The sequence below is a fragment of the Eulemur rufifrons genome, chromosome 16 (assembly GCF_041146395.1).
Source record: "Eulemur rufifrons isolate Redbay chromosome 16, OSU_ERuf_1, whole genome shotgun sequence".
NCBI lineage: Eukaryota > Metazoa > Chordata > Mammalia > Primates > Lemuridae > Eulemur > Eulemur rufifrons.
Genome location: NC_090998.1, coordinates 58,179,996 through 58,199,937, shown reverse-complemented (window position 1 = coordinate 58,199,937; position 19,942 = coordinate 58,179,996). Strand labels below are relative to the sequence as shown.

Sequence of the window (19,942 nt, the reverse complement as noted above, 5' to 3'; positions counted from 1 at the left end):
TTAGAAGATTCTCACAAGAATAAAAGCTAGGTAGAATGAATTAAAGGTTATCTGCTGAGGTGTTTTCCCAATCAGAAGTGGATTTTCTGTCAATAAAACAAAACAGTTAAGAGCACAATTTAGTTTCAAGGGTAGGAAATAATAGGCTCTATACTAAAATATTTAGATAGGTATTTCGGGTATAGTAATTTTTCAAATCCATAAATAGAAAAAAAGTTTAATACTATAAAAAGAAAAGTATTCATTTGCTTTTCTGAATTTTAGAATAAGATAATCCACTTAGGAAAATTAGCTTGCCTTTCTAACTTAAGAAAATGAAAGCATTCTACCCAATCCTACATTACTTAAAAACCTTTATAATGCTCCCTACCAACAATGTCATGTCAACAAATATTTTTAGAACACCTCTTGTGTGGAAGGCTCAAAAATAAAAAATAAACAAAACTATAAAGTAGTTAACTGTATTTCTGGCATTCCAATCGTGCCCAATTTAAGTCCCAGAACAAACATAATTTCTTCATGTTGAGTTTCATGTACGAAGAACCCTCCGTTAACAATTTCATTCATTTTTGAGATAGTCCTTGCTCCAAATATTGCTCCATAGCTTTCCACATGAAAAACTTTCTCCCCAGTTTGCTGTTCTAATAGGCTCTTACACTTTGTTAATAATTCATTTGCTTTTCAAAAATTCATTTATTTGAGTTTCTACTACATATTTAGCATAATTCTAGGCTTTAGATATAATGGTTATTGGGCAAAAATAAAGTCCCTTTCATTGTAGGAAAGTGAGAGGGGAATTTTTATCACCAATTTTAGAACTGAATAAATAAAATGAATAAAATGATAATTTCAGATAGTGATAAATGCTATGAAAAATATACACTGGGTTAAATGATAGAAAATAATGAGAAACTTAATTATAACAATATCTAAAATGTCTTGAGAACTTACTTTGTTTGGGGCTCAAATAACTTTGTAATAATTCATCATAGTTAATCCTCTTAATCACCTCTGAGTTAAGCCATCTGACTTCAAGGACTACATACTTACCATTATACTATATCTCTTATCTATCAAAAAAAGAAGTCACCCAAGCTAAAACTCGGTTTTTTATAAAGACTGACCAACAAAAAAGAGAAAACACAAATCCAGATTCATAGGATGAAAATGGAACACAGTTGTACCTCATTCCTTTCTGCTCTACGGCTTGAGAGGAAAAATAATCAGTGAAGAAAGGAAGGATTGTCTGAGTTTAAATATGATGATTTATGACAAAAGATTTATATAATCAGCAGTAATCAAATCTTGCCCATAAATGATATACTTGAGTAGCCAAATTTAAAAATACAATGAATTTGTGAAAACTTTTCTCTCCCAATGGAATGTTACGATTATTTTTTTTTCCTTTTTGCTTACGGCAGAGCTTCTTTACACATTTCTCTTCCTTTGAGCACAGAGAACAAGGTTCTCCTTTCCTATAAGGGCTAGTATTTACATAATTTCCTCTGTAAAAAAGAGAGACATCGATTAGCCAAATGACTATTAATTTCTTTAATTTAGTGTATGCATTTATGCAAGTTGTTCTGATTATTCACCAAGTCATTAATGTTGAAAAGGAAAAATAACTTTGTTCTAATTTTATGCTCATTTCTTTTGTAAAAAGAAACTATTAAAACTGTTATTTACAGGATGTCCCTAAATCCAATGGCAGTTATATTCTTGAATATTCTATAGAACACAAATTAGATGGGAACCTAATGTAATTATGTCTGTGATAGCCATAAAGTTTTTTTGTCATAGATACTATGATTATCTCTTCATTTTGTAAAATTTAAATTGTGAATGAAAACATGTACTTTATGATTTAATTTAAAAGTAAAATATAATAGTCTTGTCTGGTTCCATTTGATGATATTATAGAAAATGATCTGACAGCTATTATGTTTGCTTTTCAATAATATAAGCCAATACATTTTAACAAACCTTTTTTTTTTTTTTTTGGTCATGTCTGTATCTGTGGAAGACTAGGTAAGTTTTACTTACCGAGAGTAGCAAAGAAAAATGTAATAATATGAGTAGCATTCCATTAAAGAATATGCCACAATTTATTTATCCATTCATCTGTTGATTGACATTTGAGTTATTCAAGTTTTTGGCTACTAGAAATAAAGTTTCTGTGAACATTTTGAACATTCATGTATAAATTCTTATATGGACACAGATCTAACGGTGTGTGAAAATTCCAGGACCTTCACATTGTCTTTGGCACTTAGAATGGCCAGTCTCTAGCCATTCTAATAGTTGTACAGTGGTATTTATTGGGGCTTCAATTTGTATTTCCCTAATGACTAATGATATTGAGCATTTTTTTCATGTGCTTATTTGCCACTCATTTTTTTCCTTGTTAATCTTTTGGCCATTATTAAAATTGAGTTTTATAAATTTTCTTAATATCGAGTTGTGAGAGTTCTTCTATGTTCTCAGCATAAGTCCTTTACTTGATATATGTTTTTCAGACTTTCTTCCAGTATGTGCCTTGTCTTTTCATTCTCATACCAGTGTCTTTGAATAGAAGTTATTTTTAATTTTAATGCTATATAATTTATCAATTTGTTCTTTTTATGGATCATGCTTTTGGTGTGGTAGTTAAAAAATCTTTGGTTATCTAAAGGTCACAAAGGTTTTTGTTAAGGTTTTCTTCTAAAAGTTTTATAGTTTTAGATTTCATACTTTGGTCTATGATCCATTTTGAATTAGTTTTTGTATGTTGTATAGATCTAAGTTATTTTTCCACATATGATTAATTATTACAGCACTATTTGTTGAAAAATCTTTTCCTACTACTTTGCCTTTGTCTATTTGTGAAAAATCAGTAGAACATATGTGGTCAACCATGTGTGGGTTTATTTCTGGACTCTGTATTCTGTTCCACTGATCTATTTGTCTAACTTTACACCAATACCACAATGTTGTGATTACTCAATAGTTTTAATAATTCTTGAAAACAATAGCATTAGCCCTTCAAATTTGTTCCCTGTCAAGTTGTTTTGACTATTCTAAGTCCTTTAAATTTTTATATGAATTTTCTGGTCAGCTTGTCAATTTCTATAATAAGATCCTGCTGGGGATTTTATTGGGATTGTATTGAAGCCATAGAACAATTCAGAAAAAAAATGACATCTTAAAAATATTGATCCTTCTAACTCAAGAACAATGTATATCTCTCTAATTATGTATATTATATATGTATGTAATCTATATATGTAATATGTAATCTATCTATATATGTAATTATGTGTACCTCTCTAGCAATGTATATATATCTAATTATCTCTAATGTCTGTTAATTTCTCTCATGACTACTATGCAGTTTTCAGTGTATAGGTCTTTTTCCTCTTTTGCCAGATATATCCCTAGATAATTTATATTTTTTGATATTATTATAAATGGTATTGTTATTTTAACTCAATTTCTGATTGTTAATTGCTAGCATATGGACATGTAATTGATTTGGTATTCTGAAAAATTGCTAACTTTATTAGTTTAAGGAGAGTTTTGGCAGAGTTAATTGGATTTACATAGACCTATAGACCCGAAGTTAGCAAAGTATGGCCCCTAGGCCAAATCTTGCCTGTGGTCTGTTTTTGTGCAGTTTGTAAGCTAAGATTTTTTTTTTTTTAATATTTTTTAGAAGGTTAGTAAAAACAAAACAAAAAGAAAGATGAATAAGTAGCAGAGACTGTATATGGCATGCATATTTACTATCTGTTACTCTATAGAAAAATATTTTTACTATTAGATATAATGTTAGCTATGAGTTTTTCATAAATGCCCTTTGTTAGGTTTATGACATTTGCTTCTGTTTTTTAGTTTGCTGGGAGCCTTTATTTGGAATGAATATTTGGCTTTTTTGGAAACTATTGAGATGATCATATGATCCCTTATTTTCAGATTGATTAATATCGTGAACTACCTTGATTTATTTTAAAATGTTAAATCAGCCCTGCTAATTCTAATATCCGTGTCAGTTCTGTATCAGTTTCAAGTGATTGATTCTCCTCCTAATTACAAGTCTTATTTTCCTGCTTCTTTGCATGCCTGGTAATATTTGATTAGATGCCACACATTGTAAGCAGTAGATGCTGGATATTATTCATTTCTGTAAATCTATTTGTTTTTTTTTTTCTTTTTGGATGCAGTTAAGTTACATGGGAACATTTTAATACTTTCAGGTTTCAATTTATGAATTGTTAGGTGTATCTGAAGCAGTCTTTTTCTACTCCCTGTGTGAGTGCCAGAAATTGTTTCCTCCAACTCTTTCAGATGGCTCTTACCTTGGCCTCAGGTAGTTTACACACACACGTGGTAATAAGTATTCTAGAATATTCAGGGAATATTCTTTGCAGATCTCTTAGGTTCTCTGCACGTAGTTCTCTCTGGTACTGTCTTCCATGAACTGTAGCTGTATAAGTTTTCCTGAAGTCTTAGCTCAATTTCTTCAACTCCTGCTTTAGTTCTCTGTCCATGTGCCATGGCCTGAAAACTCTCTCAATGTAGTAAGCTAGGGCAATTATAAAGCTAACTTTGGTTTTTTGCTGTTTCTCAGAGATCACAGCCCTTTGTTGTATAATAGCCAGTGTCTTAAAAACTGTTGCTTAGGCCCGGCGCGGTGGCTCATGCCTGTAATCCTAGCACTCTGGGAGGGCGAGGCGGGTGGATTGTTTGAGCTCAGGAGTTCGAGACCAGCCTGAGCAAGAGGGAGACCTCGTCTCTACTAAAAATAGAAAGAAATTATCTGGCCAACTAAAATATATATAGAAAAAGTTAGTCAGGCATGGTGGCGCATGCCTGTAGTCCCAGCTACTCGGGAGGCTGAGACAGGAGGATTGCTTGAGCTCAGGAGTTTGAGGTTGCTGTGAGCTAGGCTGACGCCAGGGCACTCACTCTAGCCCGGGAAACAAAGCGAGACTCTGTCTCAAAAAAAAAAAAAAAAACCCAAAAACTGTTGCTTTTTGTATCTTGTCTGTTTTCTTTTTTTGTTTGTTGTTTCAGTTGGTAGGGTATATTGGTCCCTATTACCAAGCCAGGAGTGATATGACAATATCCTATTATGCTTTTGAAAGACCCATAAGCAATCTGTTATGTACATGATTTGTTTGAACTCAAAAACCTGGCTTATTCAAAGCAACATGTTGCTCTATTGCACCATGAGCCTTAATCCTCTATTAATTTTTTTTCTCTTTTGCTTTCAAATTCAGTGATTAGTCTCCTCAACAGAAATGATGGCAATAAATAGTGTCAGCAGTTCTGCAATTTATCTTGTATTTACAAAAATTGTATTCTGCCTCAGGTTTTAAGGTTATGAATTTGTCATTTTTATTTTTGCTTCTGAGAAGCAGTGAAAGAAAACACAGAGAGATACACACACATTTCTATCTCTCCATAGTAATCTTGGCATATCTCTGTTCCTTTCTTGCCAATTCTGTGTAGTTATCCTTTGTCTTTGTTTTTATCTTTTGCACATTTTATTTTTAAATTTTTGTTTGTTGAAGAGTTGGGTTATTAAGTGTCTTTATATTCTTTCTTGTACAGATCCACTGGGATTAGAGTTCTAGAATTTCATTTTTGGAGTCTCCCTTTAGGCTTAAGCTATATTTCCATTTATATATGCAATTATCAGTGAGACAATTATAATGTTTCTGGTTATTTTATTAAGGTAATCTACTTTTACCATCATTCTCAATCATTTTTTCATTCCACTTATATTGTATTAGGGAAGCAAATGCCAACCATTTTGTGTTCCAGTATTTAGATATTATTGTGGCAATGTATGCTATATTATCTCTTTTTTTACTTGACAATCTCCATCTTTTTCACTCTAAGGTTTAAATATTTTATGACAGGCGTAGCTCTTCCTTGGACAAGGCACTATTCTATCACCATCTTCTATTTTCACATATGTCATTTGGTTATCATTGTAGAGGGAGACTTTACTTATCAAAAATATATTTGTGTCCAGTATAAGAGTCTCTTCTTGGAAACCATTGTTAACATTAATTTCAGTTTAAAATATTTTTAAAAGAAAAATAACTTACGCAGGTCCATAGTTGCATACAAACAGTGCACCTCCAAGCTTAGGACAATCTGCAACTGCACAACCAACTTTATATGAATTGGCCCAGACTACCTATGAGGAAAGCAACTTAAAAATATAATATGCAAAACACATCTATGCATATAAACAGTACATTGTAGGAGTAGGTATAGTCTTTGTCATGCTAACAACAAAAAGAATATACATAAATATTTATTACTATTTTTTCTCTAATTTCTAATATTTAGTTTAAAATGATTATTTTGTTGAGGCTGTTTTCATGAGGGCTACCTAACTAGTTTTTTCCTCACTGATAATTCTCATAAATAAAAGAAGAATATAATATAAAGCCAAAATCATAGTATAAAATATAGACAAAATTATAAGATGTTCTAGATGATTTGTGAAATATATTTTAATTCTCTCCCTGGGCATATCATACAAGCAATATTAGAATAATACTATAAATAAAAACAATAACTTTTATTTTTTTTCTCAGAAAAATCCTACATAATTTAATTTTTAATTTTCTGGTATTAACTATATTCTCACCTGTGTCAAGTCACAAGAGACAGGTAGGCATTAAGAACATATTGAGTTGATTAAAAAAATGCATGCCCTAAGGATGGTGAATATTTTTATCTAGTTGCAAAGAATGGCAAAGTTATTCAAAAGGCTGAAGACTTCTATGGAAAACTAGCCATAAGAGAGAGATAAAGAGGTGAAGAACATTAGTAGTCTTTTGTGATAATGACAGAATAAAATTTTTCTTCATTTTCCAAATGAGCAAATGGAAAATACTGATTTACCTATCTAAAAAATAACCCAAGGAAATTTGGTAGAGAATAGATTTTTGACAACAGAAATAAATTTTCTGAACTCATTTATTTTATGACTCTATTAGCAAAATTTATTAACCTAAACTATATATTAGTCACTTTTTTCCATGGCCTTGTTATAGACAGAATAAATAATTTTGCAAAATATATTTTAATGGCTCTTTGGTTGCCTGAGAGGCAGCAAAGTGCAATAAAAAGCACAGTGAACTGAGATGTAAGAGATGAGCTTTGCTTCCAGCCATTTGTGTAGCTTTGGAGAGTGACATATCAATTCTGAGCTAGTTTTCCACTTAATAAAATGAGATTAAGCTAGATCATTAAAAGATCCCTTTCCTTTTGAATGTTTTTAAAAATTTATAAACTATACAACTGCAAGTATATATATTTTCAAGAAATCATGTTTAAAAATTTTGTTCATGAATAACCAGCTATACCATGTAATTCCATTTGATTAATTTACCTAAAGTAAACTATTTTGGCTTTGAGAATGATAAAAATAAATGTTGTCTATGTGTAGATTTAAAATGTACTGAGTTCTGGAGATTCAGAGGGGTGGAGGCATGGGACGGGGTGGATGATGGGAGGTGCATGGTGGGTACAACGTGCATTGCTCCAATGACGGATACACTGAAGGTCCTGACTTCACTACTATTGAATATATTAATATCAATGTAGCAAAATTGCACTTGTACCCCATGAATATGTACAAATGAAAAATAAAGGAAAAAAATGTACTGCTTTCATTAAAGGAGCTAGATGTAACATTAATACAAACAATGCATGTAACTCTAATAGAATATTACCAAATGGTGAATGCAAAAAAATTTTATCTCATTTTGTTTTGAACATTAAGCAAGGTATAATTGTTGAATTAATAAGAAGAATGAACCTATTACTAACTATTAAACTTACATGTAAATTAGCCAATGAAGAGTAAGCGCCCATTTCTCATGTAGCAGTGCTAAAAGAGAAGGGGCATTTGGGAACAGGTTCTTTTTTCCTTACAATGAAAGAGAAGACAAAGGATATATTAACATAAAGGCTGTGACTCAGCCTTGATGCCATATTAGGTATATTGTATTTTGCTTGTTATTAGGACACTTGACATTTGATTCATTCTCTCAATTTTCACAGCAATAGCCAAACCATATTTTTTACCAACATCTTTCCTGATATACTAGAGGATGTCCAGACTTAGAGCATCCTGTTGTTGAATAAGGAGTGAAGAGAGGGGAAAATGGAAGCTGCTGTTCTTTGTTCACTGTACCTCTGATAAAAATGACTTGCTTTCAGACACTGTATATTAATTCAATTCATACAAATGTGTAAGGTTGGAGAAGAAAGTGAGCTCTTTCTATTGCTTTAACAGTCGTTTTTAGGAGCTCAGTACCATATCTAGGATTAAAGCTTAGCTAAAAATTCAATTCTGCTTTTTATCAAAAAGCAGTAGCAGGGACACATTTATGCTTCTACCTTGAAACAATAAAAATAATTGGGAAAATCATAGGAAATAATGATTTTTATGCTACTGAACATTAGGCAACAAAAGATAATGCCCCTGAGAGTTGGGGAAAAAAAGATACGTACTGTGTAATTGTCCCAGCTTACTGTCTTAAGAGAGTTTCCAGATTATGGCTCAGGGAGGGGAAAACCAGGAAAAACTTGATAGACTCACATGGTTGAGAAAGTCTGAACTGAGAGTCTGGGGAGACCAAGGAAGCAGAAGTTAGAGGGCAGAATACTGAAGAGAAGAGAAGTGTACAGTTGCACAACTGTGGAGATCTGCAGAGGGTCCTCATCAACTATTCAGCAGAGTGCTAGTCAGAGCATGCATGAGAAGAAACTACTCCAGGCTTGGGAAAGAACCACCTATCAGAACTAGAGGAAACATATTAAGTAAACCAAAGTTGTTAAATAATAAAAAAAAAAAAGAACTACAGGAAACAATACCAAGGCTTACACAAAGCCAGGAATATGCAAACTGTAAAACTTCATCATTCTCAGGGCACTGGGTGGAGTATGTGGAAGAATTCTGCCTCAGTAGTGAGAGATAACTGACTCTAGACTAAATACTGCTTTCATTCTTCCTATCATATTTTAAAAGTAGGCACCAAAAGGATCAAATAAATTCCAGATAACTTACCTATGCTCTAGAAGACAGTTCAAGTATTTTTATAGGTACACAAATAAATCCAGCACTTTTTAGGGCAAAATTTACAATGTTGGGAATATAATAAAATTTACCCAACATGATAAGAGGCAGGAAAATTTGATTCATAAGGAAGTAAAATGTAAATCCATTAAAACTAAGCCAGAGCTACCCTAGATGTTAGAACTAGCATGGAAAACATTAAAATAATCATTATAACTGTATTCCATATGCTTAAAAAGCAAGATGACAGACATATCCATTGAAGACATTTTTGTAAAACCCCACGAATTAAACTTCTCGTTCTAAGATTGAAAATAAACTACATAGGATTAATAGTAGATTAAACATTATGGAAGAAAAGATTAGTGAATTTAAAGATGTAGCAAGAAGACTATCCAAAATTAATCACATACAGAAAAAAGATTCAAGAAATAAAGAGACAAGAGCATCAATTAGCTGTGGAACAACTTTAAGTGGCCTTCTACACACATAACTAGACTCTAGAAAGAGAGAATAGAAAGGGAGAGAAAGAAATATTTCAAGAAACAATGGCCAACATGCTCCCAAATTTGATTTAACTATAGACTTATAACTCCAAGAAACCCGGTGAACTGCATCTCAAGAAACATGAAGAAAACTATGGTAAATTATTATTAAATTCCTCAAAATCTAGGATAAAGGACAAAATTTAAAGGCAGTAAGTGAAAAAAGACACATTACATACAAAGGATTAATAAGAGGGTTACAGTAGAATTTTTGTTGGAAGCATGCAAGTGACAGTGGGGTAAGCTTTTTAAGTTCAGAAAAACAAACTCAGTATATAGAATTCTATTCCCAGTAAAAATATCTCCCAAATAAAGGTGAGATTTTCATAAATTAAAAAGAAATTCAGAAGAAAATACTAAAAAATTTTGTCATGCAATTGAAATGTGCACAAATAAGGACCAATTAATAAGATATCAAATATTTACCTGTGTATAATGTCCGCAAATTTTGGAACATGACATATTATCAAAATTATAAGATTCAACTTCATTATGCCAACTAGTAATGGCAACTCTTGATGTAAATCCATTTATTCCACCTAACCATATATTTTGTCCAACATATTGAAAATTTTTATCACATGCGTATGCTGTATCTAAACAGCTGTCATGCATGAATTGACACTTCTTTGCCCATGCTTCAGCTGTCTTCGCTAAACTTTTATCCCAACTCTGAAAGATAAAAATAATTTACATTGAATTGTGCATTTGTTTGCATCAAAATTATTCTAATAATTTTGTTATCAATTACATTTTACTTAGTTTTGTTATTTTAATAAAATATAGTTTTTCTTTGGTAGTTATTATGTATTTATTATGTTCATAGTTAGTCATTTCTTTTTAGTTATGCTTCAGTAACACTCATTTAATACCCACTCTGTGACAGTTCATGGTTATATTTCCAGTAATGAGCAGATGGCCTGATCCATTAGAGACACCCAACAACTAAATCTGAATGTGATTAAAATATGTCAGAGTTCAAAGTCTAATAATTCAGAATTTCATGCAAATTTATCATAAGTAAAGGATAAATATTCATTAATAATGAAAAACAGAAAAAAAAACTCTGAATAGAAAGAGAGTAATTTCTTCAATTTATTCAAGGGTATCTACAAAAAGCCCAGAAAACCTCTCTATATAATGGTGAAATATTATAGTAAAAGATTTCCCTTGAGATTGGGAAAGAAACAAGATGTCTGCCCTCTTTATTTCTACTTAACATTGTACAAAAGATTAGGTAGTCTAATAGAATATATAAGCTACAAATATATCTAATAAAAAATATAAAATGTATAAAGATTGGAATCTATCATTTTTCACAGATGGCACTTCCAGATAGATACAAAATTCAAATGAATAGATAACCAAAACTATAATAAATAAGTGAAATTATCAAAGTTGCCATATACAAGGAAAATGTACAAAAAATCATTTGAATTTCCATATATATCTCTACAAATTAATAGCTTTAAAAATATCAAATATGTATAAGTGATATACAAGATCTCCACACTGAAAACTATAAAATATCACTGAAAGAAATTTTAAAAGACTTAAATAAATGGGTAGATATAAAATGTTCATGGACCAGAAGAATCAATATTGAAAAAAATACTGATCTTGATATTTAATTTATTTCTAATAAAATCAAAGTGGCTTTTTTTGGTAGAAATTGATTATAAAATTTATATGGAAATGCAAAGGACCAAGTATAGCTAAGACAATTTTTTACAAGTAGAACAAAACTGTAGACTTTCTCTACCAGATATCAAGATTTTCATAAAACTTCATTAAGATAGTATAGTATTGACACAAGAACAGACAGCCCAATGGAACAGAATAGAGTCCAGAAACAATTTATGATAAAAGTGACAGTCTCAATGTAGTTATTATTGCCAAGTTGATTTTTTAAAAATCTTTTTATTTTGAACTAATTATAAATTCACAAGAAGTTACAAAAATAGCATAAAGGTCCTGTATAAACTAATTTCCCCAATGATGATGTCTTCTTTATTTATTTGTTTATTTATTTTGGACAGAGTCTTACTCTATTATCCAGGCTACAGTGCCGTGGCATCAGCCTAGCTCACAGCAACCTCAAACTCCTAGGCTCAAGCAATTCTCCTGGCTCAGCCTCCTGATTAGCTGGTACTATAGGCGCCTGCCACCACGCCCAGCGAATTTTCATATTTTTAGTAGACAGGAGGTCTTGCTCTTGCTTAGGCTGGTCTTGGACTCCTGACCTCAAGTGATTCTCCTGCATTGGCCTCCCAGACTGCTAGGATCACAGGGGTGAGCCACCGTGCCCGGCCGATGATGTCTTCTGTAACTATAGTATAATATCAAAATCAAGAAATTGACATTGGTACAATCTGTACCATCTACAGACCTTTTTAAGATTTCAACAGTTTTACATGCATTCATTTGTATGTGTGTGTAGTTTTATACAATATTATCACACATTTAAATTGAAATAATCACCCCCACAATCAAAATACAAACTGTTCCAATCATCACAATGATCCCTCATGCTAACCCTTTAAAGTCACACTCAGTCGCTACTTACTCCACTCTATCCATAACCCCTGGCAATCACTAATGGTGTTGTCCATTTCTATAATTTTGTCATTTCAAGAATGTTATATGACTAGAATCCTATGGAATGTAACCATTTTAAGATTGGATTTTTTTCACTCAGAATGGTGCTCCTGAGATCCACCCATGTTGTTCTATGCATTGATAGTTTGTTCTTTTTCATTGCTGAGTAGTATTCCACAGTAAAGATGTACCACAATTGCTTAACTTTCACTATTGATGGAAATTTGTATGTTTATAAGTTTGGACCAACATAAATAAAGCTGCTATAAATATTTGTTAACAGATTTTTGTGAAGCAATATATTTTACCTTTTCTAGGAAAAAAGGAAACTTAGAAAGGCTAAGGTGTGTAATTACTGGGACATGTGGTAATATGTTTCTGTTTTGTTTTTTTTTTAAATAGAATTAGGGCCTACAAGTTGAATTCCATTATGTGTATGTATTGTATAGTGGTGAAGTCTGGGTTCTTGTACCCATCACCCAAAGTACAACTGAGTGTACACTGCACTCCACTGGTAATTTTCATCCCTTACCCTCTCCCACCCTCCCCTTCTTTTTGAGTTTCCAATGTTCATTATACCACTCTGTGTGTCCTTGATGGCCACAGTTTAGCTCGCACTTGTAAGTTAGAACATGTAGCTTTTATTTTTATGTTCCTGAGTTACTTCCCTTAGGCTAATAGCCTCCATTTCAATCCACGTTGCTGCAAAAGACATTATTTCATTCTTTTTTATGGCTGTGTAGTACTCCATGGTGTGTATGAGTAAGTGTGTGTGTATGTGTACACACACACATATATATGACATTTCTTTATCCACTTATTGTTTGATGGGCACTCAGTTTGATTCCATATCTTTGTGATTGTAAATTGTGTTTCGATAAATCTATGAGTGCAGATATCTTTTGATATAATGATGTCTTTTCCTTTGAGTAGATACCCAGTAGTGGAATTGCAGGATCAAACAGATCTACTTTTAGTTCTTTGATAAATCTCCATACTGATCTCCACGGAGGTTGTATTATTTACATTCCCGCCAACAGTGTGTGTGTGTTCCCCTTTCACTGCATCTATATCAACATCTATGTTTTTTCCTACTTTTTATTAATGCCCATTCTAATTAGAGTAAGATGGTATTTCATTGTGGTTTTAATTTGCATTTATCTGATGATTAGTGATGTTGAGCATTTTTTCATATGCTTTTTGGCACTTGTATATCTTCTTTTGAAAAATGCCTGTTCATGTCATTTACCCAGTTTTTAATGGAGTTGTTTCTTTCTTTCTGAGTTGTTGAGTTCCTTGTAGATTCTGGATGTTAGTCTTTTGCCAGATACATAGTTTGTGAATACTTTTTCCCATTCTATAGGTTTTCTATTTACTCTTTTGATTATTTCCTTTGCTGTGTTGAAGGATTTTAGCTTAATTAAGACCCATTTGTCTATTTTTATTTTTGTTGCATTTGCTTTTGGGGTTTTAGTCATAAATTCTTTGCCTAGGCCAACATCCAGAAGCGTTTTTCCTAGGTTTTCATCTAGGATTTTTATCATTTCACATCTTACATTTAAGTCTTTACTTCATCTTGAGTTAATTGATGGTATCCAATTTCATCATTCTGCATATGGCTATCCAATTTTCCCAGAACCATTATATATTGAATAGTGTGTTCTTTCCCCAGTGTATGTTTTAGTATTAGAGTTTTTTGCATTAAGAACTGTTGTGTCTTTTGTAGAACTGGCCCTTTTATCATTCCTAAATGTTCCCTTTTATTTCCGGTAAATCTCCTTGTCTTAAATTCTACTTTGTCAAATATAAATATAGCACTCTATCTTAATTATGTTTAAAGTTTGCATAACATATTTTTCCATCCTTTTACTTTGATCCTGTCTATGACCTGTTTTTGTTACAAAAATCATTAATCCAATCTGATAATCTTTTTTTATAATTGACATGTGCAATATTTGTGTTTAATGTAATTCTAAAATGGTTAAGTTTTAGTCTACCATTTGCTATTTTCTGTTTATCCCCTCTGTTCTTGTTCTTTGTTCCTGACTTTTTTCCCAAATATTAATCAAGGACTTTTTAGTATTCTATTTATTGTATTTTTAGGTCTCTTTGTATTTTTTAGTGGTTACTCTAGATATTAAAATGTGCATTCTTAACTTCTCCTTGTCCTCATGGAAATATTAATTATAACTCTTAACAAACAATGTAAGGAACTTTCAACAGAATAATTCTATTTATCCCCACTTCATTCTTTGTGCTTTGGTTGTAATTTTGCTTCTATAATACATCATTATGAACCTCACAATACATTGCTATTTGCTTTAAGTAGCCAATGTTATGAAGGAAATATGAAGAAAATATATTTAATCCCACATTTACTCTTTTAATCATATAATATACAATAAAATTCTTTCAAAAGATATAACCAATATCACTATTAATATTAGCATTTATGAGTTCAGTTTAAGATTTATTTCTAGTTCATTCATGCCCTGTGCCCACCCCCTAACCTGTTGGAGATTAAGGTAAACATAATACATTAAAATATTTGAACAATACTGCATGAAAGAGATCAGTTTATTTTTGTTTTATTTTCCAAACCTTTTTGAAATTCCCTCCTCCTCAAAATATCATTTTCCCATACAGTAGAATAGTGCTGTTTTGAACTTATTTTAGTGCCTGAGTTGTAATTTTATAATTATTTCCATTTTATTTTCTGTTAGATAGAAAGGAAGAAAGCTGGAATAGACATGAGTTATAATGTATCTACATTTGCATAGTACATAAAATAGACTAATACTATCAACATTTGTGTTCATAATTATATCATGTTTACAAGCAAGAAAAAGTTATAATGCAAGGGAAATTTCCAGGAATAAAATTCAGTCAAGAATTTGTTAAAAATTTGTAATTTCTACAGATTATTTTAATAACACAATGCTCTTTATGCTTTGTCTTTAATAGATTACTCACTTTTGCCTTATTGTCTATATGATGGAGGTCTACAAAAGACACAACCAGTGCAATGTTTTTGGAATTTAATTTCACATAGTTATTAGGTTTCATGAAAATGACCATCTGATAGTGTTCAAGTGCTGATTTCCTTAGTCACATCCTTGAAGAGCAATTTTTTTTTTTTTTTCAAATGAACACTACACATGGTGTTTTCACTTTGGGTTTATATGTTATATTAATAAAAATAGATATGAAAACAAGAGACTCTCCATCCTTGTGCTATTTCTTTTATACCTAGTAACTCGGTTGTGAGAGACAGGAAGTGCTAGCCAAAAAGTGGGGGGAAACCAACAAACCTGTGCGAATTACATAAAATACCTTAGTGGTGAAAACCAAGCTACTTCCAAACACGGCCCCTTCCGCACCCCGCCCTCCTCGTGTCCCCTGGCCAAGAAACTAAGTACTGGTCAAGGAACAGATTTAAGTTTTCTTTTCTCATCCACTTCCACCGTTACCCTGGAGACAGCTCAGTCAAAGGGTGATTTTGTTTTTTTAAACTGCATATATAAAGTCCAAATGGAATTAGTACAATAAGTCCATGAAATATACCGCCCAGATACTTTAGGATGAACCAAAGATGTAAGAATCAGCCCAGGTTCTTTCTCACCATATATTTCATGTCTCCTGCAGAGGGGCTGACTTTGCTACGCCATTCATTGTGAGTCGTGACGCACTCGTCTATAAATTTGTGGTCTGTGATGCTTGGGATTTTGGAAGATTTACTGGCTACCAGACACAGACCTAAGATCCATAAGCAACTAAATTTCTTCTTCGGAGCCATGGGAGGACGCCCAAGATTCTCTGACTGCGTAGACCAGTAACGGCTCCGACAACCCGATTTCCTCGGCGTCTCGGTCCACTATCTCCCTTGGCTCCAACCTCCTGCACAGGCTCGAGCCCAGCACTGGGAGGCTCAGAGTGCTGGGCCCCCGTGGGCAGTGCTGTCATGGGGACGGGACACGCTGCAGGATTCGCCTGCTACAAAGCCCTGCAGGAGAAAGCCCTGAGTCTCCCCCTGGTGGCAGGAGTTGGAACCATCCTAACTGCTTTCCACAAATCGAATCCAGAGTCACCGCACAGTGAGCCTGGATTGTAATCCAGATTGCAACACGAAGGCAGCACAATGTTAGGTTAACAACAAGTATAGGATGCTGATAATGGGCCAGGCCTGTGCAAAGGATTACATAGACTCTGCTTCCGTGTATAGCTTATATAAACAGCAGCACCATATTGCCCCTTTCTTCAGAGATTGGGAGTAAAAATAGGCAATTCATACACTTGATGACATACTATGCACTAAATTATTCACTTGTCAAACATTTAACAGTTTGCTTCTGTTTTCTTATCTGAAGAGACTGAACACCAAGAAAGATAAAAATAAACAGGTGAAAAAGTGTAGCCAAGTAGTTCCTCTTGACAAAATCTTTCCTTTTTGTTAGTTTGGAACAGACCTACTGTTGGTGACTAGAAGATTCAAAAGGACTGTTTTAATTGGTATTCTACATACTAGATGGAGTGCGTTCGGTTGCTTATTTGACCTACGTTGCAATATAAATCAACTTCATTTGGCTTAATGTTTTAAATCCATTATATCAGTTATATTGTTATTCAATAATAAACCAGCATTTTTTCCATGACATTAGATGACATTTTTTCAGTATTTCTATGGTTCAAATGTCTTTATTTAATAAGTTGAGAGTTTTTTTTAATAATGCTATTTAATTCAAGTGAATATATTAATATATTTACATCTACTGAATGTTCTGCCATAGTCAAGTCAATTAACCTTTACACTAAAAAGAAAACAAAACAAAAAAAAACCACTTTGATGGAAGTGTTATCTTTTTTTAATAAAAAAGCAGAAAATTAGATTATAAAATGGAGAAAATGCAAGGATACTAATGGAAATTCTATTGGACAATAAAGAAAATATTTCTGCTGTACTATCAAAAATTTAGTATCACATACATAGTCCAGACTAAACTTCTGATATCCCATACCCCAGTATACGTAAACATAGACATATATGTGTGTATGTATGTGTGTGTATAAGTATACAGATGGCTATATAGCTATATACATACATGTTTCCCTGTGTATATACATGAATACATACAAGTATATGCATGTATATATACATAGATATATATAAAGAAAATTTTTTAATAAATAAATGTGCAGAGAGAGAGAGAGAAAGAGAGAGAGATTTTAAGGAATTGGCTCACTTGATTGTGGGAGCCACAGTATAAAATCTGAAGTCCTAGGTATGGTCCACAAGGCATTACATAATCTAACTTAACTATCCTAACTCTCTGGCTCCTTTCCTGCATTCTCTCCTCGCTCACTCTGCTTCAGCCACATCCATCAGTTTGACAAGGATGCTCTCCCCTAGCCCTTTGTACTTGCTGTTCCTTTTGTCTGCAATGTGCTTTGCAGAGTTCCCTTCAGTTAAATCTTCCTTGATCACTCTACATCCTCAATCTGGCAGTGTCCATTCACTTAATCTGTTATGTTTTTCTTCTTTGCATTAATTGCTACCTGAATTTGTGTTATTTATTTCTTTAACCTTTGTCTCCTTTATTAGATTGTAACCTTCACCACAACAGTGGCCTTATTTTCTTCACTGCTAGATCTCTAGCACTTTAAACAGGTACTGTAGGCCCTCAGTAAAAATTTATTGAATGCATGAATGAAGAAATGAGTGAGTACTGTTTAACTTTCTAATAATATTGTATACAACCGTAAGCCTCTTGAGAGCAGAAACTATATTTTACCTGTCATATATATACACAATAAATATTTTTAACTCAACCAATAATTTAAAAAGCAATACTAGATAGGCTTATATGTTTATCTTTCTTAACATTGGGTATAGTGGCAGATAGTTGGTGTTCAGTAGATGTTTATTGAATGCATGAATGAATGAACAAGTAAATGAAAATTTAAAGTAAAAGCTGAGCTTCAAATGCAATCTATTTTGAATCTGCAAAGTAATAAAGGTTAACATATTGTTAATGTAGTTTCACTTAGTGTATAAATAAATTAACTGGCTTTAACAACATAAATTTCATAGAGTAATGAATTTAAAATTGGCAAAAAATTACAATACACATAGCCAACACATAATCTAAGATTATTACTCCTATAATAATAAATGTTTTAACAAAATACCTGAATTGTATAAATGTATTTTTTTAGATCATGTTCCTAATGGCTTAGACAGTTATATTCAGAAATACTGAAACAATTTAGGTGTACAAAGCCTAAGTACCAGGAACAGACAAGGGCATGTCCTAATGTTATTTTCTTCTATATCTATTTATAGAATGGCCAAAGTAAGTTGGGCCCTGAGATTTTTTACAGTCTTTGATAAATTCTTAAAAAAAAAGTTTAGTTTTTTTGTTTCATGTTTATGTGCTTTTTAAAAAGTTTACTCTTGCTTTTCATTCTATGTGGGGATAATGGGCATATGAATTCTATAAAGTGCAGGGGGGAAATAGAAAGGATGATAACATTATACACATTGACTTTACTATTTTTATGCTTTAAAAATGTATTTGTATTTTTACTCCCAAACTGGCTCCAGTCTGCACATTTTGATAATACTGATATCGTTTGGATGTTTGGCTCTTCCAAATCTCATGTCGAAATTTGATCCCCAGTGTTGGGGCTGGGGTCTGGTGGGAGGTGTTTGGATCATGGAGGGGCAGATCGGTCATGAATGGCATGGTGCCCTCCCTGAGATAATGATTGAGTTCCCACTTTATTAGTAGACACATGACAGCTGGTTGTTTAAAAGAGCCTGGCACCACCTACTTCCTCTTTTGCTCCTGCTCTGGCCATGTGAGGAGGCTGCTCTTCCTTCTCCCTCAATTGGAAGCTTCCTGAAGCCTCCATCAGGAGCAGATGCTGGTGCCATGCTTCTTGATCAGCCTGTAGAACTGCGAGCAAAATAAACCTCTTTTCTTTGTGTATAACCCAGCCTCAGGTATTCCTTTATACCAGTGCAAGATGGGCTGACACAATTTCAGGGGAGCTAATTTTGAAAAGTTACTGCAGACTAGACAAACAACATGATTATGTGGGAAGAGAACTGGATCTGACTTCTAATTTAGGTACTAACCTGCATAATTTAGGAAAGTTAGCACATGTTAGAGTGGAGTAGAATCTCAGAAATATCTCCAACCAGCCCCTCCTCTTTATGGATGAGGAGATGATGCCCAAAAACATTGTGTACAGAGTAAATATAAAAAAAAAAATTGACAGAGTAAAGAATAAAAGGGAGATTTCCTAACTTCTAGGCCTGTGTCCTTTCTATTATGTAATTTTAGATTGTATATTATATATACGTATATACACGCACATACACATGTAATTGTATATGTGATAATCTATATATATGTGCACATATATTTAAAATAATATCTATATCTATGCCTAATATCTATATATCTCAATGTAATATACTCAGTTTTGTGTTTTTAAATAGGTGCAAGCTCCTTGAGAGAGGATATTACAGGATATGCTTAAATTTTTATCCCTCTCAAAACACCAATCTGGGGGCTGGGCATATGATAGGTGCTCTATGAAATATATTAAATAGAATTCAGCTATACGAAGAATTACACAACAACCGTTGTGGATCCGGGCCGGGCTTTGGCCTTCTCCCTGCGTATGAGAAGCCCAGGTGAGTGAGTCC

General features: G+C 32.8%; 1 protein-coding gene across 1 annotated transcript; it reads right to left on the bottom strand.

Annotated features, from left to right (window-relative positions):
* GLIPR1L1 (GLIPR1 like 1) lies at positions 1–16,024 on the bottom strand. Its single transcript, XM_069491575.1, has 5 exons — positions 15,851–16,024; positions 10,057–10,302; positions 6,096–6,187; positions 1,417–1,505; positions 1–86 (listed from the first exon to the last, which is right to left on the bottom strand). The coding sequence occupies exons 1-5, from the start codon at positions 16,022–16,024 to the stop codon at positions 1–3; spliced, it is 687 nt and encodes a 228-aa protein (XP_069347676.1).
* Positions 16,025–19,942: the final 3,918 nt, after the last annotated feature.